This window comes from Grammomys surdaster, unplaced genomic scaffold, assembly GCF_004785775.1.
Source record: "Grammomys surdaster isolate TR1022 unplaced genomic scaffold, NIH_TR_1.0 254, whole genome shotgun sequence".
NCBI classification, from domain to species: Eukaryota; Metazoa; Chordata; class Mammalia; order Rodentia; family Muridae; genus Grammomys; species Grammomys surdaster.
In genome coordinates this window covers 1,960,970-1,988,566 of record NW_021604695.1, presented here as the reverse complement: position 1 = coordinate 1,988,566, position 27,597 = coordinate 1,960,970, and the positions used below count along the sequence as shown (strand labels likewise).

The following is a 27,597-nucleotide window of genomic DNA, read 5'->3' as shown; positions in this document are numbered from 1 at the left end:
GATGGAATAGTTTGCTTGCTTATTTGGTTGGTTGGTTTTGTTTACATCTATTGTTGTTGTGTGTAAACGGTATTAGGTGGCAGACTTGTGTATGCCACACCATCTATAGAGGTCAAAGGACAGCTATGTGGAGACAGTTTGCTCTTTCCACCTTTATGTGGGCTTTGGAGATTGTCAGATTTGCACAGGAAACCCTTTACCCACTGAGTCTTCTCAGTGTCTGTATTTCTGTGATACAACACTGACCAAAAGCAACTTGGGGAAGACAGGATAATTTTATCTTCTAACTCCAGGAAACAGTCTAAGAAACTAAGGGAAGTCAGGGCAGAAACCTGGAGGCAAGAACTGATGCAGAAGCCATGGAGGAGTGCTGCCTAAAGGTTTGCTCCTCATGACTTGCTCAGCTTGCTTTCTTATAGTGCCCACATTGGTCTGGAACCTCCCACATCAATCATCAATCAGGAAAATGCCACACAGACCAATCTGGTAGAGGAATTTTTTTCACAATTAAGGTTTCCTGTTTCCTATAATGGCTCAAATTGACAGAAGTAGCCAGCACTAGCTTGTGGTTTTTCTTAGTGGTATCCTGGCTCCTACCCACCAGAAAGCTGGTATATTGAACACTTCTGTTCTCCACTAACTTCTCTTCTCCAGGGAACAGTTTCTTGTCCAATACTGATTGATCCATTTGTACCAGTAGTCCTTTGCTAAAATGATTAAAGTTAGGTGTGACCGAAAATGCCTATCATGCCAGCACTAAGGGAAGTAGGAGAAGGCTCAGTTTGTAACTGATCAGGACTACTTGAGACCTTGTTTCAACAACTCTATTTAACCTCTTTTACTGTTATAGCCAAAAACCCTTTAAGCCAGTCATTCTATAAATATTCTTCATGCAAACCCCAGAATTGTTGTTTCTAATTTTAAACTATTAAAAAAGAAACAGATGAGCCGGGCAGTGGTGGCGCACACCTTTAATCCTAGCACTTGGGAGACAGAGGCAGGTGGGTTTCTGAGTTCGAGGCCAGCCTGGTCTACAGAGAGTTCCAGGACAGCTAGGGCTACACAGAGAAACCCTGTCTCAACCCCCCTCCCCCCCAAAAAAAGAACAGATTTTTACTGAGCTTTTATCCAATTTTTTATAGTTCCATAAAAATAAGAACACTCACATATTTCCAAGAACTTCAAAGTTTTTCTTTAAATCTGAATGATAAAATGATAAAAAAGTATTTAATTGCAAAACCCAGTAAGACTTAAATTTTTTATTTTTAAATTTTATGTGTATAAATGTTTTGCCTGCATTTATGTCTCTGACACTTATGTGCCTAGTGCCTGCAGAGGGTGTTGGATGCCCTGAAAGTGGAGTTACAGATGGTTTTGAGCTACCATGTAGGTGCTGGGAACCAATCCTGGCATCTCTGCAGTAGCAGCCAGTGCTGTGCCACCATTCCATCCCCATCTCTGAAGCACTTCATAACTAGACAACCTGAAGGTTCAGAGCATCCAGATACTCTTGTCTCAATAAATAAATGGAACAAGCTAAGGTATGTAGACCAGGATATCCTCCAACTCTGCCTGCCTCAGCTTCTAGAATATTGGGATCAATAACCTGGCTTGTTTTTCGAATTATTGATTTCAGGTGCAGCCCTTTACCAAGTAGGACAGATCTTTATAACTCACTTTAGCTTTGTCTCTGGGGTGAGGAAAGGGAAGATTTTTACTTGTTTAAGCTATTTTGTATGGTCTTTTGGTGGAAAATGGAGGCCCTCTAAAAGAGGTGATTTGTCTATGAGGTTCTGGCCAGTCTGCCTATCTTGAACATTTGCCTAGTTGTCTCACCTGAGCTGGTAGCTTCAAGCTGGGGAGATTGTACACAGATCTTCTGTTACTAATTTTATCTGGTATTTCCCATCTGAACAAATCAAACTTGAATTCTCACGATTATCACAGCAGGTCTTTTTCAGCCGTTCATGGTTGACAAATAACCTCAGTCCAATTAAATGCATAGCAACAGAAGTAATCTCATCAGCATGGGGCTGTACTTCTACTTTGCTGACTTTGTTCCTGTTACTGTTTGGGAAATGGCCTCTTGATTCAGCTGCTGCTCTGGTCATTTCAGTCAGTGTTTCTGTACTAGCTGCCAGCTCTTTAGGAACTAAATGTTCCCTTCTGGGAAAAGCCTTCCCAGCTTAGGACTCTAGCTCAGAGACGGGCCTGGGTTCTTACCCATGCTTGCAAACCTGCTCTGCTGGATCCCTTATTGAACATCTCTAGTTCTAGCTACCAGCCATACAACAGCAGCTTCTGCCTGGGTTTTGACTACAAGGTTTGGTAGAGAATAGATTCTGAGTATGCAACAGTACTGAGGCCTCTCTGGGTAGTTTTCAAATTTGTGAACTCCTGTCTCAGCCTCCTGAGTGCTGAGACTACAGACATGTGCCTCCACACGTCTCAGTTTTGGTTATACTCAACTTTTGCAGTACTGGGTTCTAGAGTATGTATACTGAGAGGAGGGAGGGTAGAGGTTTCATGGGTATTCTGCTAAATTCTTTACAGGCAGTGTATCCCTTACAGTCTCTCATCAGTGGAGACACGCATCCTGTTAATGTGCTGGGAACTGACAGTCTGCCTAAGCTCATGTCACTTTAAAGTCATAATGCAGCTCTACTTGTAGCCTACATCACTGAAAAATACTGTTCCCGATTTTTAGTCTCTTGGGCCTTCCTCTGTACATTCCCAGTGTTCTTTGCTTAACTATTAATGCCTGTACCTCTCTCCACTTTTATGGAACGTAACCTATGACATCATACTCTGTTCTGTAGCAGCCACACTGAGATGTCTTTTCTTCATGAATCCTCTTCCATCCCCTACCCTATTGCCATTCTCCACTAACTTTTCCATGGTAATATGGGCTCTAGCTAGCCCTTTAACTCCACTCACTGCTTAAGGTTTCAGGCATGTTCCACTTAATGACATTCCAACAAAAGGGTATCCACAAACGCCATGTGATTGAGTTGCATGAAAACACAAAATGTCATGTTTTAAAAATAAGCTTACAATTCTGTTGTACCACATTTACAGCTATCTTTGGCTTGCTGGTCACAGGCAATACATGCCTAGGCCCCTTTTCATATTAGATTAAAAAGGTTTTCATGTTTTTATGTATACGAGTGTTTTGTTTTACCTGTCTTTATGTTTGTATACCATATACATGCAATCCCTAAGGACAAGAGAGGGCATTGGGAATGGGAAGTTGCAGATAGTTGAGTGCTGGGAACTGAACTTGTAATCAGTTTCTTTCATACTTACTTTGTATCCCCCTCCCCCACTTTGTTGATCCAGGCTGGTTATGAACTCTTAATGCTACTGACTAGGCTTCCCAAGTGCTGGGAGTTTATAGGTGTGTGCTAACACACCCAGCTTTGCTCTTTACAAGTCCCCTAAAGGTCATCATTATGAAGTTGAAAACTGTGATTGAAGTCAGTAGCACATACGAAACAGTGAAACTACCATGCCATCCCCTGAGTGGTCCCACCAAGAAAAGAATTGGACAGAACATACACACAAAAGCAATGGAGCACTAGTTACACAAGAGGCACTGATCCTTGCTTTATTCACGCAGTTATAGCCAACAATGGGAATTATGGGCAGAGGTACAAAAAAAAAAAAAAAAAAGAAAAGAAAAACCTGTAGTCATAAACAGTTATAGTCACATGGCAGTGAGTGGTGGTAGCAGGTCAAACAGTATATGGCCCATCTCTTGACCTACCTGGTTGAGGGAAAGTTCCCTCTACCACTTCACAGCCAAGTTACTTGGCCACATTTGGCCTATACTTGAAATTTCATAGGTCACAGTGATTAAAAACAACATAGTCAAGACAGCAGGGCTAAGAGACTGTTCTTGGGCCATTTAGCAAGTTTTAACAGTCTGGTGGCAGAAAAGTTGAGAAGCACCGTGTATGTGTCCTTGTCCTGGTGGGTGCAAGTAAGGCAAATTACAGCACAGACCAACAAGATTGGCCCTCCTGTGGACCAGTGAAGAATACCTCACAGCTGGAGGCAACAAGACCACACGCGCAGCAGTATCTCTTGGTTTCTAGGTCATACTCAAGTTAGTACAGAAAAGCATTTCAGAGGAGGAACTTTTACTGACCTAGAACACAGGTTGGAGGAGCTTCCTTAAGTGCTACTGTTCAGACTCTTACAAATTCTTTGTACTACACATTTCCTCAAAAAGAGGACTAGCTAGCCTAACAGAAAATTCCAAAGAGGAGGAATCTAGCACCTGGCAGTTTCAGCTGTTTTCACATGAAGCAATGAGGAATTGGCTAGGAAGAAGTAGCAAAAATCCTCACAAAAGTAAAGAATTAAAACCTACAGTTATTTTCTAGACACTATAAAACAGGCTGCTGTCCCATATCTTATCTTTTAACCACTCTCTCAAGGGAAGTCATATCCTAGTCATGTAGGTAGCTTCAAGAGACGCTGAAAGGAACAATGGCTGCCTAGCTCCAATATCTGCCAATTTTGAGTTTCTGAGGACAAAGAGAACTTGCCAGAGCCCAGGAATCAAGTTTGTTGTTTTGTTTTTAGCTACATTTAATAAGCACTTTATTGTAGAAAAGAAAACCGAAGGACAGATCAAATTGAAAGAATTACTGTTATAATAACTTTAATTTATCTTGCAATTTACAGAAGTCTATGAACGATTTTAAAAAGCACCTCCTTACCCCATCACGTTTCTCTGACAGTTGTTAAAGTAGGCAACGAGTATGTCAACAGCTTGAATATCGGTATCTTGCAAGGATTTCATAACAATCACTCGCCAAAAGAACTTGGCAGTTTTTCTATCTTGTTTTTAACTCAATAGTACATCCATTCTGATGGTAACCTGTCCAGCCAAATCTCCACCACATTTTGGAAAAATCAATGGTGATTAGCAAATTAGTTAGCTTTGGCACGGAGCTGTGCTCGCTTGCCTGTGACAGCCTGGAAGCCAGTTTTGATACTGGCAACAGAGCATCGAGAATGACAAGTCTCACACTGTAAGAAATAGAGTCGGGTGTCCTTCTGTAGGATTGTGTCTGGTGATCGGCATGTGTGACAAGTGACGTATTCCTCTGCAAGAAAAGCAACACATTACCTGCTAGACAGTTTACCCATGCAGATGGAGAACCTTAACTAAGCATACCTACTCTAAGGGTAAGAAAATATAAACTAAGCTGTCTTATATGCCTTCGGCAGTAAAAACAGTTTGAAAGGACTTCAAAGCCCAAGTAAATAGGAAGTTTGCCAGATGCCTATGGTTGGATCCATTTATGGACGATTGATCCACTTTTGCCTTATATGTGAACAGGCAAGGTATGCCAATTTTTAAATGATTATGTAACAAAGAGGGGCTGAGACAGGTCAAGCCATAATAAGAGGCATGTGTCTCTGACTTGGTCTTTAGTGCCAGAATCAGCCAGCAGAGGCTGCATGAACTCAGCTTTTTGCCTCCTGCTCATCATTTAGCCTTGGCTGTCCTAGACCTCATTATGTAGACCAGGCTGGCCTCAAACTCAAGAGATCTGCGTGCTTCTGGTTCTCAAGTGCTGGGACTAAAGGGATGTGCCACCGTGCCCTGCCCCATTTCCCATCTTTTTAAGTCTTGCTTTTCCATGTTCGTTACTACAAAATATGGTAACATTAAATTATACACTTACTGATGTATCTTCTCAAGACATTTTCTATCTGTTTTTGTTGGAATCTTCCTTTGATTACAAGTTGGTTATTACCATCTATAGAACCACTATGAAAGAAAACAAAAATATCCCCATTATTTTTGCTTGCTTTCCTGAGGGAGTCAAATTCCAGCACCTTCATGCTTAAGAACTTAAAATATATTCAGTAGCATAGGATAATTTCTAGGGTTGATGTTTTACATTATCTGGTTTCTCAAATTTTATTTATTTTCTTTTCTGTAGACAGAAACTTATGTATCCCAGGCTGGCCCCTGAACTCCTAGATCCTCCTGCCTTAGCCTTTCAGGTGCTAACATTATCGGTATATACACACACCACTCACTGTACATAGCCTCAATTTTTTTTTTTTAAAGTTTATCTTCTGCAAACATTTTATTCTTAATTATGTGTGTATGTATATGTCTGTGTAGGGGTATGTGCATGTGAGTACTGGTTCCTGTACAAGCCAGAGGTGTTGGATCTCCTGAAACTGGAGTTATGTTATAGGTGGTTGTAAGTCACCTAACATGAGTGTCAGAAACCTAACTCAGGTCCTTTGCAAGAGCAGTATCTGCTCTTAACTGCAGAGTCATCTCTCTAGCCCCTCAAATTATTATTATTTTTTTCTTTTCCTTTTTGAGACAGTGTTTCTTTATGTAGTCTGGTTGTCCTGGAACTCCCTCTGTAGACAGGCTAGCCTCAAACCCAAGAGATCCACCTACCTTTGCCTCCTGAGTTCAGGTTAAAGGTGTGCACCACTACTGCTGGGATCTTCAACATTCTTTTTAATTTAATGATTTACTCATATTTCTTAACATTTAATCCAACTTCAGCTATCTCTAGTAACAAATGGCTTGATTTGTAGCTGACTGTATGTCCAAAACAGTATCCTTAATTGGGTTTGATTGTTTGTTCAATCAACAAAGAAAAAGAAACTCTTACTGAATGCACAACAACTGCAAATCTGAGGGAGGTATAAATATAAAAAGGCTGTGTGTTATTTTTAAAATTCTGAAACCAAATATGGTGGTACTCCCAGCATGGGAGAAGCAGAGACAGGAGGACACCATGGGCTTAAGTCAAGCCTGGGGTAGCTTAGGCAAGAGGATCAGTATGTGCGCCTAGAAATTCAGGACTAGCCTATGCAACATAGCAAAACCCTATCACAAAAAAAGGTTAAAAATCAAAGTACTCACAGTTTGATTTAGTAACATATGATGATATAGTTACACTAAAATTGTGAGTTGTATGTCAAGAAAGCTGTTACCAAAAAATGTTTTAACTGAAATCCAATGCTACAAGTTGTCAATAATAAACTCAATGATTAGAAAGAGCTAACAAATACTTGAGAAAGTAAAGATCCTTGTTAAACACTATTGCTTGTTAAAAACAATAAATCACAAAGTAAGATATCATTAAGTCTAGCAGAGTTAAATTTACTATTTGTTCCTATCTTAACATAAAGCAAACTTCTTCAGGAACTGTGATTTTCCTCAAGGGAAAAAGCATATACCATAAATTGTAACCCTTGATACCCTAATTCCAATGTAGGGCATTTTTCACTATCAAAAAGAAAACAAAAAACAAGAAGGAATTTTCCCAATAACTCAGAAATATTTACCCCATTGACCATAAAGTTCACTAATCACAACTTATTAGGATATATCCCACCTCTACAAAAAGTGCAGCTTATTCTGAGAAGCAGAGCAGTGAGCACTCTGGCTGTGCTGCTAACTACGTGACAAGAGCTTACCAAACTGGTTGGTTGTCAAACAACCAAAAGACTATTATTTTCTGCTTCACAGAACTGTATGAAATGATACCTACAACCAAGCAGAACTTGGCATGTGCCTTGCACTATTAGGTAATCAATGTTAGATGCCATTGTTGCAACCCAAATCTACATTATTTAAAGAGACACTGGTAAAAAGACATCTGTTTGGCTCCATGAGTTCCTGGCTTCCCCGAATAATTACCTCAGTATCTCCATTGGTGAGCTCCATAGATGGAGAATGCTAGTTAATCTCAGACCCTAGCTTTATTTATTTTTGGTTTTTCAAGACAGGGTTTCTCTGTAGCCTCAGCTGTCCTAGAACTCACACTGAAGACCAGACTGGCCTTGAACTCAGATATCTGACTGAGTATGCATCTATACTTGGATTAAAGCTGTACCACCACTGCCTGGCCCAGACCCTGGTTTGAAATGGTCTCTCCTGTGGCACTCATTACCATGTAAGCCCTGCTTCATCAACAGCCTCTTACCAGTTATGGGGGAAAGCTGACCTGACAAGAATTGAGTTCCTGTATTCATTTCCTATAAAAGGACCCAAGAATTCCAAATAGTGACTGAACACAGTAGTGCCTGCAGTGCTCATTCCAACACCAAAGACCTGCTCAGATAAATCACTGTCAGCTCCATTCTCTATCCATAAGGTGCCAAAGTCTCCCCTTTCCCACCTGGCCTAAAAGTTCCCCTGGGACTCGAGATGGTTTTATTTTCCCCAGCATGTTCAATTACACAAAGGGTTTTTGTGAAGTGAATAGTTAAGTACTATTACATAGTTTCTTACCTTGTACCCAATTCTGCCAATAAAAATGCAAGGAGATGTTTGGGTTGACGATGTAATCTAAAGAGAAAGTCAAATACTTAAAAATCTTTCATGGAAATCCTAAAAAACAAACAAACATCCCATGCTGTTTGTCATTTCACTGTGATTACTCAGTTTCTAGCAGAACATCAGTATACAACTCACTTACGCACAGAGACAAGGATCTGTACAGCCCTGCCTATAATCCCAGTACCCATAAAGCTGAAGCAGGATGATCAAGCTTAATTTTAAAGCAAGCCTGGGGTAGTGGGTGCCTGTTCCCAAAACAAATAGGCTGAATAGCCTGCTCAGTAGTTAAGAACACTGGCTGCTCTTCCAGTGAATAAACTAGGTTTGATTCTCAGCACTCATAAGGCATGCAGTTCACTTATCTCTAACTCCAGGTCCAGGGAATCTGATTCTTTTTTCTGGCCTCATTACCAGGCGTACGTGTGGTACACAGACATACATGTGCACAGAACACCCATACATATTAAAAAAAAAAAAAAAAGAAAAGAAAACCACCACTAAAAGGTATATGCTATATCACATGGTATTTGTAAATACACCTACCGAGTAAATACCTAAAAGCATGAAAGCAAAACAAAACACTAAAATCATAATTAAGTTTTGATTATCTACCTACTAAAAGTAGATTTACATTTAACTTTTAATTTTCTGTGTCTTTTCTAATTTGTAGTAAACATAGACTATTACTGTCATTAGCACAGAAGTAAAATATTTTGAATAATGCTGAAGTAATGAAAATGGGTTACGTCTTGTGTAACAAGCAAGTATAACGTAGGCAATTGAAAACAGTAGGATAAAGTCAATGAGTGGAGAAGCCCTGCCAGACAGGGCACAGCTGAGGAGATCTTAAGTGGGCCAGGCAGTGACCTGGGAGTGACCTCAGCACAAGGTACAATGGACTCACTTGGGTCCTGACAACTAAGGAAGAAGTTTAAATTCAGCTACTTCCTCAGAGTACATTGCTTATTTGGCAGACCCAGCCTGGCCCCTGCCCAGCTAACGAGGCTCCCGACTCCTGCCTGGGCACTCCATCTAGTCTCTTCACTCCTGGCTCTAAGGTTAGGATCTCTTCCATCCTCAGCCCGTCATGTGTGCGGGGACTTTGCCTGATGAAACAGCATGCTGACACTGAGTCATCTCTCCCGCTCCTAGGGTCTACGCCACAGGCAGCACTAACTTACTTTCTCATCTTTGGATGAGATAAAATGGGCTCTGAGAACAAGACATGAACTGTGACTTCCCCCAACCTATGACCTACATTTGCACTGAAAAATATTACAGTAAAGACATTTACTACCCCACAATCTATCTGGGTACTTGGAATGAAGAGTTCCCACTAGCAAACTTACAGTTTACAGATATCTGTAAAATTGACAAAAGAAGTTTTCTTGGTTCCTACTCTGACGACCTGTGGAGGTTTCATAACAAATTTCCTCTTCTCTCCAGCAACCATATCTGGATTCTTTTCTCTCATGATGTTGAACACTCGGTTCAGCAACTTTAAGAAAAAAGTGGAATTTAAGCACATTCTTAGTAATATAAGTTTCTATTTGAGACATTTTGCTTTAATGAAGCTGATTTACTTTTATTAAATGTACATATGAATCTGTTATGTTCTGGTAACTTCTTGAGGGCAGAAACTCATTATTAACCAAAATCTGGGTCTTTACAGATGCTCAGATAAGCCCCAGCCCCTACTCATTCTACTGATTTTATGATAAGGTATATGACACATGGGAAAGCCTACCCTGACCACAAATTTGTGACTTGTCACCAATGCCCCACTAACTCACCGAGGGCTTCATACCCTCTGCTGAATACTATCGTGGCAGCCACACTCTGAGTAGGCTGCCCCACAAGATAGTATCCGGAATTGTCATATACTGGCTACATGGCCTACTGGGCTCTGTTTTATCACCATTCTGCAGTTCAGTGACTCTTCTAATACAGGAGATATATACCCAGCCTTTTCTCTGTTCTTAAACGAATAGCTCTAACCCCTTCTCAAAAAAAAAAAAAAAAAAATCTCACCTCTTCATATGTGTAGTCTCTTTCTGAGCCTGCCCAAGCAGGACCAGTTTGGTTACTGAATGAAATGCCATCATCTTTTTTGCTGTCTTCATCTTCTAAAGCTATAAATTAAAAAAAAAAAATATATGAGCAGTGGGCTTTTTGATCCAACAAAAGGGGGTGGGGGAGATGACAACAGATCTAGAGAGTGATAGCTTCAGATAGTGTTCTTCTCTTTCACAGTGGTAACTGCAGTAGCTTCAAGTACAAACAGACGACAGAGAAGTTCTCTCTCCTTTGTAGACAGGAATATTACAACTTCACACAAAGACCTTTCTTTATTGAGAGACATCTATGGTAACAGTGAAATGTTTCTCGACAAACACAAGACAAAATAATACATCAAGTACTTACTTAAAGGAAAGTTTGACTATTTTCAAACCCTTGAGAAACTTTTCTATCTATAAAAACCTATCTGGCCAGGCGGTGGTGGCGCACGCCTTTAATCCCAGCACTTGGGAGGCAGAGGAAGGCGGATTTCTGAGTTTGAGGCCACCCTGGTCTACAGAGTGAGTTCCAGGACAGCCAGGTCTACACAGTGAAACCCTGTCTTGAAAAACCAAAAAAACAACCCCCCCTCAAAAAAAACACACCTGTTTAACTGTTAAAAAAAATTCTAAAAAAAAAAACACCCACACCTTATAGCATATAAAACTATAAATACTAAAAATTTAAAACTCCTGTCTGAATCAGAATGAATTTTATAAACAATATTTATTATACTTTAATTAATGAAGATATAGGAACTAATGCTCACAATTCAGTTGTTGGACAAGCAATTATAGAAGATATAAAAACTCAAAATGGCCACTGCTAAGGCTGTGAAGTGCTTGTCCACTACAGTCATTCCCTAAAGGGCTGTAGAGACAGATCCTAGGGAGAGAGTCCTCTATGATGATTATTCAGGGACTAAGTTTCCTGTGAAATGCAGATGTGGATGGAACAGACATAAGTTTCATAAATGTAGGTCATCCAATATTTAAGGCAATCCCTTAACGTCAGAAAACTAAGGCTTCACTCAATGCCTGACCCACCCCCCAAAAAAGAGCCATTAGTTTCCTGACCACCAAGGAAAGACCAGTCTGAAAAACCAAAGCCCAACATGACAGAGCGGCTCAGAACGTAAATAAACCATTTAAGAGAGATAAAGGAGCTCCTATGGACAAAACTGGAGAGTCTAAAGATATCAAAAAACACGTCTTTTGGCAAGTTAAAATTACATGTAGATGGAATTGAGATCAAAGGCTTAGTGGAGACAGGAGCAGATGTAACTGTAATATCACAGGTTCCTGGAATCTAGCTTGTTTATTTCAAAGGTATCAGCAAAGCTCCTAGGAATTGGGACATTATCTCAGGTAAAACAAAGTCTAAAATGGATTAAATGCATAGGACCAGACAGTCAAATAGAAAATTGTTAATATAGCCATAAATCTTTGGGAAAGAGAGCTACTATAACAGTGGGAAGCACAGAGTAGAATCTCTCCAACTTAAGAGACAGGCTATAAAAGAGAAGGTCCTAATAAAAAACATTTATAACTGTCATTTACAGAGACTGTCATTAAGCAGGATACAGCAGAGGCTGACTCTCTATGGGGGAGCCACTGCTGGTACATCACCAGCTGCCCTACCACTAACATGGCAAACTGACTAAACTGGGTAGAACAATGGTTATAACAACCAGATAGAATAGCTAGTTCAAGAGCAATGGAGGCTCAACATATAGAAGAGTCTACCAGTCCTGGGAATTCTTTGTCATTAAAAAGAAACCCGGAAAATGGAGGATGGTAACAGATCTGAGAGCAATGAATAAAATCATTCAGCCAATGGGTTCTTTATATCCTGGAATCCCATTGCTTTCCATTGTTTCCTTGCACAGCCTATTAAAGTGACTGACTTAAAAGATTTCTTTTCCAAAGCCCTTTGCATGAGCATGATAGAGAAAGGTTTGCTTTCTCAATGCCTACTTATAATAACTCTTGACCTGTTCAAAGATACCACTGGAGGATCTTAGTACAAGGAATGCTGTACAGTCCAACATTACGCTAGTATTTTGTAGAACAGCCATTAGTTTCCATCAAGTTTCCTCAATATACAATTTATCATTATATGGATGATATCTTACTGGCTAAAATGCGGATACCTTAGAAAAAATGTTAGATGAAGAGAATTTTGCCTTGCTGGAGATTACAAACTATTCTTGAAAAAAATACAAGGAGATTCTACTAATTATCTAGGATATAAGATAGGTCTACAAAAAATTTGACCACAGAAAGTACAAATCAGGAGAGACCAATTAAGAACTCCTAATGGCCGGGCGGTGGTGGCGCACGCCTTTAATCCCAGCACTTGGGAGGCAGAGGCAGGCGAATTTCTGAGTTCGAGGCCAGCCTGGTCTACAGAGTGAGTTCCAGGACAGCCAGGACTATACAGAGAAACCCTGTCTCGAAAAACCAAAAAAAAAAAAAAAAAAGAACTCCTAATGATTTTTAAAAATTGTTGGGAGAAATTAACTGGTTAAGGCCCACAACTGGATTAACTACTCAAGAGCTAAGTAATTTATTTCAAACCTTACAAGGTAATTAGGAATTGCATAGCCCAAGAAAATTATCAGCTGAGGCGGAAAGAGAATTCGCTCTGGTAGAAAAGAAATTCCTTCTACTCATTCTCCCATAGGAATATTGAGGCAGAGAGAAGACTAATGCTGAAATTGTCTCATTATGGGCAGAAAATAAATATTGACAAAGAGCCTGCAGTAGTATTTTGGAAGAGATCAACAACTAATAGCCCAAAAGGCAGCGACTTCAGTTAATAAAAAGAAATAACTGGATTCTCCCTTGTATAATAAAATAAACACTGATTTCTGGATTCATTCTATACTGATGCAAATAAATCAGGAAAGGCAGGTTATTAGTCAGAAAATACAAATAAAATAATTCAACATCCATATGATTTAGTTCAAAAATCAAAGCTATATACCATCCTTATAGTATTAGATTTTTCCAGACTCTCTTAATATAATTACTGACTCAATATTCACAGAGTTCTTTTTCATAGAGAAACTGTTGAACTTATTCAGAATAATTCAAAATTAACTCCACTGTTTATTCAACTACAAGTAATTAGAAATAGAAATCATCCATTATATATAACACATATCAGATCCCATATGGGTCTACCAGGCTACCTGGCACAAGGTAATGATGAAACTGATCAGCTATTAGTTAGAAATGTGCTAGAAGCTTCAGAGTTTCCTAAGTAAAAGCATGTTATCAGCATAGGTACCCAAAGAAATGAAACTTGGCAAATGGATGTTTCATTTTACAGAGGTTGAAAAATTAAAGTATATACAGCATACTATACACATATATTCAGGATTTCAATAAGCAACTGCTTTTAGTTCTGCAAAGGCTGATTCTGTAATTATACTCATTAGAAATTATGGGTATTGTGGGCATACCTATACAATGGCCCAGCATATGTCTCTAGTAAAATGAAGCAATCTTTTGCCTATTACAATATAAAGTATTGTACACACATAATCCCACAGCACAAACAAAGAAAAATCCAACTACACTCTAAAAGAGATGGTTAATAAAAAGAAAGGGGTAACAAACACACCCAGAGATGGATTACATAATGCCTTATTAACTTTAAATTTTTAAATGTTACTAAGCAAAACAGCTGCCAAGAGACACTGGATTATAGAAAAACCTGCTGAAATAAATCAGCCCATTTGTTTTAAGAATGTCTTAACTTCAGAACGGAAAAGAAAAGCTATGGATTCTATCAAAATTAATAAAAATTAGATTTGACAAGGGGAGACTTCCTGAAAATCTAGGCTACCCCCTTGAAGGAAGAAACTAAGAACAACAAAACAGTAACATGAATGCTGATCCCTCTACATGGGAACAGCTCTGAGACTGGCTGAGACATCAACGGGTCTCTGCATGACCAATAAATCTTGTTGGCTACAGCGACTTCAAGACTTATGGTATCCTTTCAAACAGCATGGATAAAAATTTCTATTAAAATTTGGATATACAGTTCAAACAGACTTATAAGACTTGATGCCTTTTTCCTGTTCTAAACATAGAACAAAGAATCATCTTTAGCTGAATTGTACACACAGCATATTCCATACATGTGTTAATGTAGAAATGTATACTTTCTTTATACTACCTTTGAAAATTTATGTTTGCGGAGCAAAAGGACAAAACACCAAAGACAAGTAGTCTAGATGATCCTACCTCACATGCTGTTTCCTCAAATATCTGCATCCAGAAAAGCTTCTTTCTATACAGCTAGCTAGTCCACCCAGGACTTCAGTTAAGCCCTGAACTTTCCCATCACACAGACACTAGAGGACAAATATTACATCTAGCTTTCCTATGACTTGACCAATATCCCAATTTTCCTATGGGTCCCCCAAAGATGTTGTTGCCTCCAGACATCAGAAAGCAATTTTAAGAGGATTATCCAAAACTTGGGTGGATGGTTTTGGTAATCTGATGGGTGACAGATGTCTGTTGTCACTTAAAGGGGGTTGGTTGGTTACAAGTAGTCAATGGTCTTGGTCAGAGAGGAAATCAAAGAGGTTAGATTCAGGAATTTCTTTTTTTTTCCTCTATCTTTCCTATTTAATTTAGGGGAAAGGAGGGGGAGAAAGGACAAAAAAGAAAGAAGAGGGGATAAAGGAATGATAAAACAGTAGATTATTTAATCGTCTAGAGAGCCAAATATTTTACATTGGTAAGGATTTTGTATACTGTTACAATTTTAAGGTTATTTTTGCTATAAAATCCTGTGTATATGTTTCTACTTTTGTATGAAGTATTATATCTATGCAACTGATTTTTTAAAAAAAGATTTATTTACTTTGTATGTATGAATGCTAGAGCACCCACATGCCAGAAGAGGGCATCAGATCTCATTACAGATGGTTGTGAGCCACCATGTGGTTGCTGGGAATTGAACTCAGGACCTCTGGAAGAGCAGTCAGTGCTCTTAACCACTGAGCCATCTCTCCAGCCCTATGCAACTCATTTTAAAATGCAATATAAAGTTCCAGTTTTCCGGGCAGTGGTGGCGCATGCCTTTAATCCCAGCACTTGGGAGGCAGAGGCAGGCAGATTTCTGAGTTCGAGGACAGTCTGGTCTACAGAGTGAGTTCCAGGACAGCTAGGGCTACACAGAGAAACCCTGTCTCGAAACAAAACAAAACAAAACAAAAAATAAAATAAAATAAATAAAGTTCCAGTTCTTGAAAGCTGCTATTACAAATTGTTTAAGATAATTAAGAAATACAAGTTAATAATAGTCAACTATACTTACTGTCACATTAAATACTAGCAAATTACAGAAATGTTTCCTAGGTTGAACAGTTAGGAATAGCTAGAAACAAGCAATGTTTGCCTATTCAGATGTACTATATAAACAGGTGGTCTTCAAAAACCTCAGAGACCTACAGCATTTAAAGATCTTTTATTAACATGAGGCTTTTCATGACAATGAGACATCTGTTCCTGGCAGCACTGCCATTCTACTTCAGAGATGACGAGCAAGCCATCATCTCCATATGGGGTTTGCTTCTAATGTGGCAAGATAGTCACTGGGCAAACACTGCCCTTACCTCAACTGCTGTCAGTATGCCGTCCCAACTGGACACAGGGAAGCTGTCTGCTGAACTTTGCCAAGACAAGGCAGACAGTCCTTCCTAATTCTTGCTTCACAAAAAGTCTGCCAGATATTCTAGGCCAGAAGGCTAAAGATGATGCTTGAATGACACAGAGAAACCTTGAGTGACTGTCCAGGTAGCCAGCAACCTCTGTCATTTCTACAGCTTTGGAAGCTGCTTGCACTACATGTCCTGTTTATTCAGATAATATTTGTCTTCCTCAGGTCTCTGATGGGGTTAAAGACTGGATAGTTATAGTTTCACAATTAAGCTTAAGTTGTTTAGGACTTAAGAAAATGTTTAAAAATCTAAAAAGATATTTTTAGGTTGGTAATGCAAATTATTGTAAAAAATAATTTAGGTACAAGACTTTGGACTCACCAAGATAGGACAGACAGTAGAATACTTTGCCCAAGGTTGCCAAATGCAGAGACTGAAAATTATGAATTCTTACCTGATCATTTTTGTGATTATCCTTATTGTACACAGTTTTTGATTTTAAAGACCCTTATATTAGACTAAAAGGCAGAGATGTAGGGATTTTTTTTGTATACTGTGTGGAAGCATCACTTGTGAATTAAAAGCTGATAGCCAATAAGCTGAAGCAGGATCAAAAGGTGGGACATCCAGCGGGGGTGTAGGGAGAACCTCTGAGAGATAATGAGGGGCAAAAATTCACCACCTGGACCCAGAGGAAGTTTGACATAGGAAACTGAAGAGATATAACTAGACATATGGCAGACCTAGATTAGTATAAACCAGTTGAGTTACTAGCTAGTTGGGGAACAAGCCTACTTTAAGGCCTAGGCATTAATTCATAAAGAATAACCTCCAGTTACACTCTTTCTTTTTACATTTCATTATCACGCAGTGGAAATAAAAGGCATGACAAATATATTTTAAAAAACTCCATTTAGCCAAGGAGACTCAGATTGTGTAGCTTAAAACCAAAGTGCTGAATTCCCAACATTACCTTCATCTTTTTCTAGTATTTCATCTTCATCTGGGAATTTAACATTCTTCTTCTTCTTCTTCTTATTGCCAAGCATAATGTCAAGGTCATCCTCTGGTTCAGCCGGCTCTTGAGCGTCACTTTCAATCTTAACATCCTAAAAATTGAAATGTCTCAATATTTTGATACTAGAACTTTTTTAAATGACATAGATAAGTATCATTTTAGAATACTTTTCATATACCACATATCTAAAATTATAGATGAGAAATATTCCTCTCAGGTAGGCCAAATTTCCCCAGACTCTTTGTCAAATGTTTAAACTGTGAATTCCTCAAGATAAGTTTTTCTTCAGCTCTTCTTTTTATTACAGTTTTAGGATATCATTATCTGTATACTAAGCTAGGACTACCTGACTTAGTTGAGAAACTCTGATATTCTTCAATCTTTTAACTAACTGACCACAGTCGACAGAAACAGGATTCAAGAATACTTTCTCCATTTGCCCTATATTGTATTTTATTCAAATTAAATGTTCTGAATAAGTCAATCTACAGAGGCAGATTTAGCAGTAGCTGAGGCCTGAGGTTGCCATTTAGTGGGAAGAACTGGGAGTGACAATAATCCATGAGGTTTGTTTTCATGAGGATGTAACCGTTCTCAATTGATAGTTATATAGGACTCTGAATATGCTAAAGCCATTTACTTTCAATGGATGAATTAAATGGTATGTCAATTATATCTTAATAAACTTTCTTGCTTCATTATTGCATTTGTAGGTATAGTTGTTTATGCTGATATCTCTCTTCAACTCGTCTCCATCCCCTGTAAGTTTCTAAATAGGGTCAATAGAAGGGATTTTCCTACTGACACCAAATACATGGTTATTTTTTACACAATTCTCCAATTCCCTAATACCAATTAGGTACCATCTTATTCATTTGTAATGTAATACAGACTTCCTGGAGTACTTACTCAGATATCCCATGTTTAAAAAGTTGACTTCATAGCTTAAGGGTTCTCATTTCAGACACTAGTGTCACCTGCACTTTTGCTAAGCTACAGATGTAAAGACCTTCTGTTCATATTCAGTAATTTGCTAAAACTCAGCAAAATGTTTTACTTATCATCAGTTTTTCATAAGATTAACTGAGGAACAGCCAAATGGAAACAATGTATAGGACAAGCTATGGGGAATAGGGAGCTGAGGGAATTAAGAAACACTCAGTATGCCTGCCGGGCAGTGGTAGCGCACACCTTTAATCCCAGAACTTGGGAGACAGAGGCAGGCAGATTTCTGAGTCCGAGGCCAGCCTGGTCTACAAAGTGAGTTCCAGGACAGCCAGGGCTACACAGAGAAACCCTGTCTCAAAAAAACAAAAAACAAAAAAAAGAAAAAAAGAAAAAAAAAAGAAAAAGAAAAAGAAAAAAAAGAAACATTCAGTATGTAAACATGCTACCCTATGAACACTTCTGTGAGGTTACCAACCTAGAAGCAATTTGAACTCCATCACTTACAGGTGACAGAACTCAATTTCCACATTGTCCACATTCTCAGAGGTAGCAGGGACCATTTAAAGTTCCAAGCTCTAATTATAGTTTGATCTTCCTAGTGACTAACCATTCTGAGAAACTATCTGGATACTAGATAGTAAAATATGGGTCTTTGAAAACTTAGGAGGTTTTCAGGAGTTGAACATAGGGAACCAGAGGTAAAAACCAAACTTTTTATTATATTTATTACATCAGTTTTGCAGCAAATTGTGAAGAAGTTGCTGGGCGTCAGTTCAATAGATGATACCATGAAAGAGAGAAAGACAGAATTCCTGGGAAATCAGGGTCATGCGATGACTAGGTAGACAAGACACAGCCTGACTCCAAGGCTACTTGCTGTAGGCTTGAATATGAGAGCGGCACATTAAGTCCTAAGGAGGACTCATAAGCTCCCTGCCTAAGTTCCTTGGCTCATAGTTTTTCACCAGCTCATCCTGCTCCCTAACCCAAGTACATTACCAACATGACCTTCAGCACATTTTTTGTGTCTACATCTTAAACGAATACTGATAATGACTATAGTAATTTCACAGATCTAAGAAGGTAAATTCAAATAGATGGAATAAGTGAAATTCAAACATAAGATCTTAAATCTAGCTGTGTAGTTTTGGTGCCACATTAAACACATTAACCTACAGTATTAGCTAGATACCCAGAAGCAGAGGAAAAAAAGTATCACAGCATTTAATAGAAGTAGAACTCATTGGTAACTTTTCAGGACAAAAGCAACTAGAGAAAAAAAAAAGTCAATCAGGGGCTATAGAGATGGCTAGAGGTAAAGAGTACTGGCTGCTTTTCCAGAGGTCCTGAGTTCAAATCCCAGCAACCACATGGTGGCTCACAACCATCTCTAATGACATCTGGTGCCCTATTCTGATGTGCAGGCATACATTTAAGGACACAGTATACATAGTAAATAAATAAATCTTAAAAAAAAAAAATCAACAAGTCAGGTATTAACCAAAATAGATCACGACCATCTGTAACTCCAATTCTAGGAGATCTGATGTCCTCTTTTGGCCTCTGTGGACACTGCATGCATGCGTTGTATAATCATATCAGATAAAACATTAAAAAAAATCTCAAAAATTTTTTAAAAAAAGATTTATTTATTTTATGTGTATGAGTGCTCTGTCTGCATATATAGAAAGAGCATCAGATCCATTACAGATGGTTGTGAGCCATCATGTGGTTGCTGAGACTAGAACTCAAGACCTCTCAAAGAGCAGTCAGTGCTCTTAACCACTGAGCCATTCCTCCAGCCCTCAAAAAAATATCTTTAAATAGTCTAAATTATCCTTGAAATAAGGGGGGGGGGAGGGGGAGACAAAAACCACCAGTTTTAAAAAAAAATTCTTATTTGAGCTTATTTGAGGCCTGGAGAACTGGCTCAGCAATGCCTGCTGCTTACAGAGGGTCAATTCCCAGCACTCTCTGACCTCCACAGGCACCTGCACTCACATGCAGAAACCCACAGTCACAAACACACACACATACATATAATTTAAGAAAAGAATCTTACCCATTTGAATGCCCCAACAAATTGTGCACATTGACTCTGTAATCACCAATACAATCTGCTGATGGGATGGTCATCAAAACCATGACCTTGTTAAACAGATTACTGAGTAAATTACCAATTACATTTAGAGTACACTTCACTTAGGTTTGAGCAAATTATCTACCAAAGAAAAACTTGAGTACATAGTAAAAAATAGGCTCCTCAGTATGTGATTGTTTATGCTTTTTTTCACTAGGAATATATATTTATGATTATACCCAAGACACATATACATACAAAACTACTATATGCTCATAAATGCGTGGACTTTGTTAAGTGACTCCTGATTAGGGTCTCTCTGTGCATGGTGTATGAGAGTCAGTATACACTTGCCTATGATTGTGGGTAGAGGCCTAAGGTCGACTTCTGGGTATTGTCCTCAATCACTTCTCCACGTTACTTTCATTGTTTGGATTAACAGTAAGTGAGTCTGGGAATCTCCTGTTTCCACCCTGCCTAGTGTCAGGGTTACAGGTGCATATTGCCAGGCAGACTTTCATGTCTTGGAGACACTTTAACCACTGAGTGAACTCCCTAACCCCATGTTTAAAATGGCAGCTCTCAGGCAAGGAAGAGTAGTCTTTTAGCTACTCTGTTTCCCCATCTACCCTCTGATTCACCTTCCTACTCACCTATCTACATTTTACTCAAGTGATTTTCAGGTATCTGTACTGCAAATCAAGCCAAGAGGACAATAACCATATACATGATCGTAAGAGAACTCTCCATAGAACTAGCCAGAAGTCTAGATTTCCTATATAGTTACTGCCATCAGTTACCAACTACACACTAGGGTATGTTGTTTGCTGCTACCCAAAGTTTAAGAAGAAGCTACAGTAATATTTGTTCCTCAGGATTTCTCAGTTACAGAGACATCTTAACCAAGATGCCCTTAGCCATACAATTTTAAAGACAGTGGACATTATCTGAGTCCACTGTAACGATACAATATAAGACCTAAATCCTTCCACTGTAATCTTTTATACCATGTAGTCAGATACATTCCTAAGAAAACTACCTTAATAGTAGTAGCTAAGTGCTAAACAACAAAAGCAAAGCTATCAAAAGATGAGGAGGAAAACAGCTATTGGCAACCTTACCAGAATCCCAATTTTACCTTCAATAAGAAAACAATACTACCTTTATAGCTTCTTCAGCTTCATCAATATCAAATATCTTTTTTGTCTTTTTCTTCTTTTTCTTTTGATTAAAGAAGTTCAAGTCATCTAAGTCATCAGAAGCATCTAGAAATAGATAAAAGGTTTCCAGTTACTAACAAAAGGCAAGCATCAATCGGAGCTATGCCAGCTCCTTTCTCAAAGACTCTTATGGTAGTCCTACCACAACCATCAAAGTTGCGGTTCTGAAGAAGCTGACAAGCCAACTCAAGCTTTCTACAAGGATTTGGTTAGGAGCCCAGGTCAACAACATGAAATTCAATAATCAGAGCATGTAATGTCAGAGCACTCCCTGACACAAACTCCAAGACTATCCAATTCTCTTTACTTTGTCTACTTCCCCGTCCCACCCAACCTTCTATCCTTCAATCTCTGGCTCCAGCTCTACCAAACCACATACCCATGACTGCCACTATTCACCTTTTTTCCTACTGTCTTCTTCATCAGCTTCCACATCTTTTTCTTCAGTTGGTTCTGGCTCCACTTCTTTTGTCTCTGAGAGCTGGGTTTCTTCTGTCTGGGCATCACATTCTTCATCTAACATAAAAGGCTTCTTCTTCTTCTTCTTCTTTTTGCTCATAGTAGGATCAAAAATCATCTGTTTTAATTAAAAAACACCAAGTGATAATTCCTAATGAAGCTCACATTCCAAATATCCTTTATTCTCAAAACCCGTATTCTTAAAAGAATAGGATACATTAAAATGCAAAACAGAAGGGCTGGGAGATGCTCAGACTTGCTTGCCATCACTTGCTCATTTGCATGTTCTTTCACAAGCAATACACACAATACAAATGTACAAAAGTCCATCTCACTTCCTTTACATCATTAAACACCTGGAGAACCTCACAGATGCCTTTTAATTTGTAAGCTATCATAAGCTACAATAACTTCACTTTTATTTTCATGAGCAAATATAAACCTGAACAAATTGTGCAATTTATTAAAAGGACTTTAGCAACAACCTATGTGGCATTCCTCATTTGTGGGTGAGGAGCAACAATGTCTAGGCAGATGACAAACATTTTAGTTAAGGTTGATGCTAACATCAGATAACCTAAGACTTGGTTTTAAAATTTTTCATCTGTTGAGGAATGTTTGGAGATGTTAGAGGTAAATACAAAATCAAGACATATTGTATACATGTATGAAACTATCAAACAGTAAACAAAATATTCTAAAAAAAAATTATACTGAAGTTCACATCAACCCTTACTGTTAAGAAATATTTCTAAGGAATCCTTTACTGGTTTTTGTCATGGAATATAAAGTGTGTTCACAGGCCACTTTCATCTAAATCTATTGTAGAACAAGTGAAAAATTAATTTCTAACCTGTAAACTGTTTATACTGATCCCTTGAAAAACTTGAATATATAGGGCACACTCCTGCTAGTGAAGAAAGCAAAATCTTTAGTCAAACAGAACTGGACTCAAGTCCAAAGTATTTTTCTCCTACTATGCTTAAGCTTATCATTTTGCTCATTGCACAGTGACCAAAAACACACTAGAGCATAGTTACCTTGAGTCCAATCCTGACTCTAACTCATATGTGAATTATCCTATGCTTCATGTATACAACGGAAATAACTGAAACCAACTATGACAAAGTTACTGGGAGAATCAACTATCTGACTGCAGTTGTAACTAACACTGATCCTGTCATTGAAAATTCCTCAACTAAGGAGTGATTTTTCCAGACATAACAAAACTTTTAAAAAAATTCTCACATTGATTCTAATAACTAACTGTGATTCTTTTATGTCCATCACAAGACTGAAACCAAGCTATAGTTATAAGGTAAATCCTCATAGCAGACAAGTCTGTGTAAGATATTATGGAAATTTTCATACAGCACCATTACCAAGTCCAGTGCTGACTTACTACAAGGCCTGGGGTAATCCTATATGGAAGGAATGCTATAATCTGTTACAGAGATTTCAAGAACATAGCTCATTTGTGTTTTTGAAGTAGGAAGACTTGGCACAAGGGCAAACGAAATTCCAGGCATTAAACCTTTGATTTTGGCAGAGCTTACAATCCACTCATTTTTTTTCAAGTCTAAGTTTCCCTGATCTACTAGTGGCTTTTTCTAAATTTGTTTTTGTGGTTTGAGACAGTCTTATGTATAAGAGGCTGGTCTTGAACTCCCAAGCCAAGTGCTGGGATTACAGGGACACACTATTACACCTGGCTCAAATGCCTTTTTCACCATTACTCCTTATCAAGACAAATCAAAGATGGGTGAGACCCTAAAATGATCAGATGATAGATAGCTACACAATTACCTTTTCATCCCAAGAAAATTCTAATTTAGGTCTAAAATAGGTAGACTGCAGCCTATAAAAGGCTAGTAGTAAAGTAAACATGCAGAAATCTTATGCCCAAATAACACATATTGTAACTATGTCCCCCAAATACTTAATACATGTTTAATATATTAATACTTAATTTTGTTCACACAACCCTGTAAAACAGTTGCATAAGGAAACCAGAAACCCTAAGTCAGCACCCAAAGCAGAACTCCTCAAATCACAAGATCACACTTGCCAGCTTGGGATATACAATGAGACCTTGGCTTAAAGTTTCATATTGAGGTTGTAGAGGGATTGCTCAGTAATCAAGAGCACTGGCTGCTCTTGCAGAGGACACAGGTTCAATTCCCAGCACCCACAAGACAGCTCACAACTGTTCCAGGAAATCTGAGATCCTCACACAGACAGACACATCTGTAGGCAAAACACCAATGCACATGAAATAAAAATAATTTTAGAAAAGTTTCATATCAAACTCTCCTTGGAGGGCACACACCTTTAATCCCAGCACTTGGGAGGCAGAGGCAGGTGGATCTCTGAGTTCAAGGCCAGTCTCATCTACAGAGTGAGTTCCAGGTCAGCCGGGACTACATAGAGATACCATCCTCGGTCTTCTTTTTACTGTGTGTATGTTGTGGGGGTTTTACTATGTTGTCCTCACATGCAAAGTGTTTCTATGTAGGCCTCAATTTGGGGATTAAAGGTGTGGTATAGCCATAACTAGATTTTTTTAAAAGTTTTTTAAAGTATCTTTTAAAAAATACCTTACTAGATTTGTGCAAAAACCCACTGTTCTAACATTTAGTGGATAGGACTCAAGAATAAGAAAACCTAAGATACTTTTGAGGGGGAAAATCTTAACAGCAAATTTGGACCAGGCTGGGTATGCAGTAACATTTCTCAAAACAATAAAACTTTAATGGTTTTATTAGGTTAAAAGGTTCTAGTGAGTTTTGGGTTTAACTACCAGGTTTAAAAAGGAGTATGTATACTTTATGTCAATAAATCATTTTAAGAACAACTACTTTTTAAAATAGCTTTGTTTGCTATTCTGCCTACCAGTCAGAATAACCCAGTCTGGAAAGTTCCTTGAGTTTACAAGTCACTCCAAGTACAGGTTTTTAGTTAATCCGTCTAAGTTAGTAATCATAAGGGCTTTATCTGGTAATACTTCCCTAGTCAACAGCACTAGGCAAATCACACTTGTAACTTGTTTTCACATCTCTTTCTACGAGTAAATTCCACCTGAGAGTAAAGTCAAAGGCTAAGGCTCTAGTCCCATTCAACTTAAACATGGCCTAACCAACACTGAGTCCTCATTTTCCATTATAAAATGAAGTTGTCCTGACAGGTCTAAGGGCCAAGTTAAACACTTTAGGCTTTCAAGAAGACTGTGCTGGTGTCTGAATGATGGTTCCACAATCTCTGCTTGATAAAATCCTGTTCATCCTCCAGAAATGAATTCTTACCAAAAGACATCAAACGATGTGATTACCAAAAAAAAAATTCTTCAAAATACCAATTCTTCAATGCCCTCATATCACTACAGGTAGTTATTTTTAAGTTAAGAAGTTTGGAACATGAGAAGAAATAAAATAAGGGTTAAACACGGTCTCTCCAAACTCTTCTAACACATTATACAGTAGCTAAGAGCTATGTCTAACATGTCTTCCACGTAAGAAACACCTATCTCTTTCAGATTTTAGTGAGTTTGCAAGAGCTTCCCAAGTCATTTAGATGAAGGCATATTGCACAGAGCTGGGATTCTATTACTAGCTCAGCCACTTGGAATTTTTAGAGGCATTGTACAACTCTAAGCTCCAATTTGCTCATCTCTAAAATGGACTAACAGAATCTTATTTTACAGAACTGTGGACATCGACTTAAACTAGGAATTAGTTCCCATGAAACAAATCTCTAACTCCTTAATACAGTTTCCTAAGTCCTCCATGAACTAGTCAGCTTCTACTTCAACCAAACTAGATGAATATTTCAGACTCTGCACACTTTTTCCTTTCTTCACCATAAACACCTTGTGATCAGTTTTCTCATTGGTTGAGAAAATTCTTATCATTTCTAGAGTCCACTCAAAAGCCAACTCTGTACAGAGCCTTCAACTATTCCTCTTACCCCTCTCCTAGGCCTATAAGTCAAAGTCACAAATTCTTCATAAAGTACTTTCTTGGTGCCAGGAAGGATTAGGCTTCTAGGTCCAACGTTAAGCAACATCTGAGACGAGACCACTCTTTTTTTAAGCCATTTAATTTTATGTGAACTAGAATAAATCTGCAAAAGGCAAAGCCCAAAATGATGGAAAAGAAAGAAAGAAAGAAACAAACAAACAATAAGACGGGGGACGGGGCTTGAAAAATACTGCGATCCAAACCCAGTCAGTCAGCTTCGCAGCCGGACCTTCCTGCTCATCTCGCCTGTTAAAGGAAACTTAGGGACTCGGGACCGAAAACTTTACTCGAAGGGGGGTCACTTTTTGAGACTAAAATATCGTTTCCTCTGGCTCTTTAGATTCCTGTCTTAAGAAATAGAGCCTCGAGCGGGAAACGGGAGCGAGATAACAGCCCGGAAAAGCCAGCCTACAAAGTTTTAACCTCGGTGCTCCACCGGAACCTAGAGGAGCTTCTCGGGGCACCCTGACCCCCTAGCCACGAGAACTGAGGCAGTCATGTTTAGAAAGAAATGCTAGGGCCGCCCGCCCTAATTTAGTTTAATCAGGCAAACTAGCTGGGCATTCAAACCCTTTCAGAGAGGACGACTCAACGTGCTTTCCATTCCGAAACGCCGATCACGGTAGAAAACCGGCCTCGACGCCGCCGCCCTCAGGAGAGCTGGGTGAGACCAAGTCTGAGGATCCAGAGCGCTCGCCGGCTCCAACAGCTCCAGGACGCCTAGGCCGGGCTGCTCCACATGGCGGCAGGCGACAGCTAGGCCGCAGGCCCGGCTTCCCACACTGCTGTGGGTTCGGCTTCCTGCCTCAGTCCTTAGCCCTAACTCCAGGCTCAGCGCTCACCTCGTCCCCGGACATGGCTGTAGTTCGAGCGGGTTCGGCAGGGATGAAAAGTCAGACCGGTCGGCTTCACAACCCGGAGTCAGCGTAGCTCCTGCCGATACCTCTCACAGCACCGCGCTAGGCTCTTGCATCAGCGAAAGGGAACGACACCCCGCCCTCCTCGCAAACGTTGGAAGTGCGCCTGCGCAAACTCATCAACGCGCAGGCGTTCAGTAAAGTCAACCTTACGTGCTTCTCGTGGCGCGAGTTACTAGGCGACTCTCCGGCGCCAGGCAAACTGGGACTTGTAGTTTGTCTTGAAAAGACCGGCTCTTGTGCTTCAGGAGTTTCGAGGGCGTGCACGACTGTTTTAACAAGTCAGGATGTTCGGGTTCTTGTGCTGCTGGTTACCTAAGTAGTTCGAAAAGTGCTATGTAACTTGTAAAGTGAATTTAGGGCCATTTTTCCGGTTTAAGGTTAGTGAAACCATAATATGAACCCGTGGGGCTGATTTCACACATGCCCCTAAAAGTGGTCTAGTATTCGAGGAATTCTAAGTCGAGGCTGGAGGCATGCACCTCACTAAAGGCGTTTCACTTCGTGAAAAGTTTAACCTTCTAGCTTTTTACTTCAAAAGGTTCTTCCCTGGTTTTCCATAGTTAGACCGATTAACGAAACCGCCCTCTGAGGAGAAACAGGCCGGCAAGCTACAGACTGTCAGGAAGCTTCCAAATACAGGCATAACTAGCTTAATAAAGGGGATATGTTGAGAAATGTGTAGAGTAGGTAATTAACTTGTTGACGAACTTCATACCACATAAGGAAAGACTACAACGTCCTAGGCGACATAATCTTCTGAGACCATTAATTATGTGTTCTTTTTTTTTTTTTGTCAAAAGCTTCCTTATATGGTAAGTAACTCCTTGTTTATGAAGTCTTTGCTAGACAATTCT

The 27,597-nt window shown here is 39.2% G+C and overlaps 1 protein-coding gene across 1 annotated transcript; it reads right to left on the bottom strand.

Annotated features, from left to right (window-relative positions):
• Positions 1–4,591: 4,591 nt before the first annotated feature.
• Positions 4,592–26,924, bottom strand: Eif2s2 (eukaryotic translation initiation factor 2 subunit beta). Its single transcript, XM_028775293.1, has 9 exons — positions 26,666–26,924; positions 21,748–21,925; positions 21,290–21,393; positions 17,056–17,191; positions 10,370–10,470; positions 9,688–9,836; positions 8,291–8,347; positions 5,703–5,788; positions 4,592–5,117 (listed from the first exon to the last, which is right to left on the bottom strand). Exons 1-9 carry the CDS (start codon positions 26,678–26,680, stop codon positions 4,942–4,944), a joined length of 1,002 nt encoding a protein of 333 aa, XP_028631126.1. The 5' UTR covers positions 26,681–26,924; the 3' UTR covers positions 4,592–4,941.
• Between the last annotated feature and the right edge of the window lie 673 nt (positions 26,925–27,597).

Excerpts from the sequence above, each read along its gene's own strand:
- Eif2s2 (XM_028775293.1), bottom strand. Across the intron at positions 17,192-21,289 it reads AAGCTGAAGAAGCTATAAAG|GATGTTAAGATTGAAAGTGA; the intron begins GTAGTATTGTTT and ends TTCAATTTTTAG. Across the intron at positions 5,789-8,290 it reads TTGGCAGAATTGGGTACAAG|TGGTTCTATAGATGGTAATA; the intron begins GTAAGAAACTAT and ends TTTCTTTCATAG.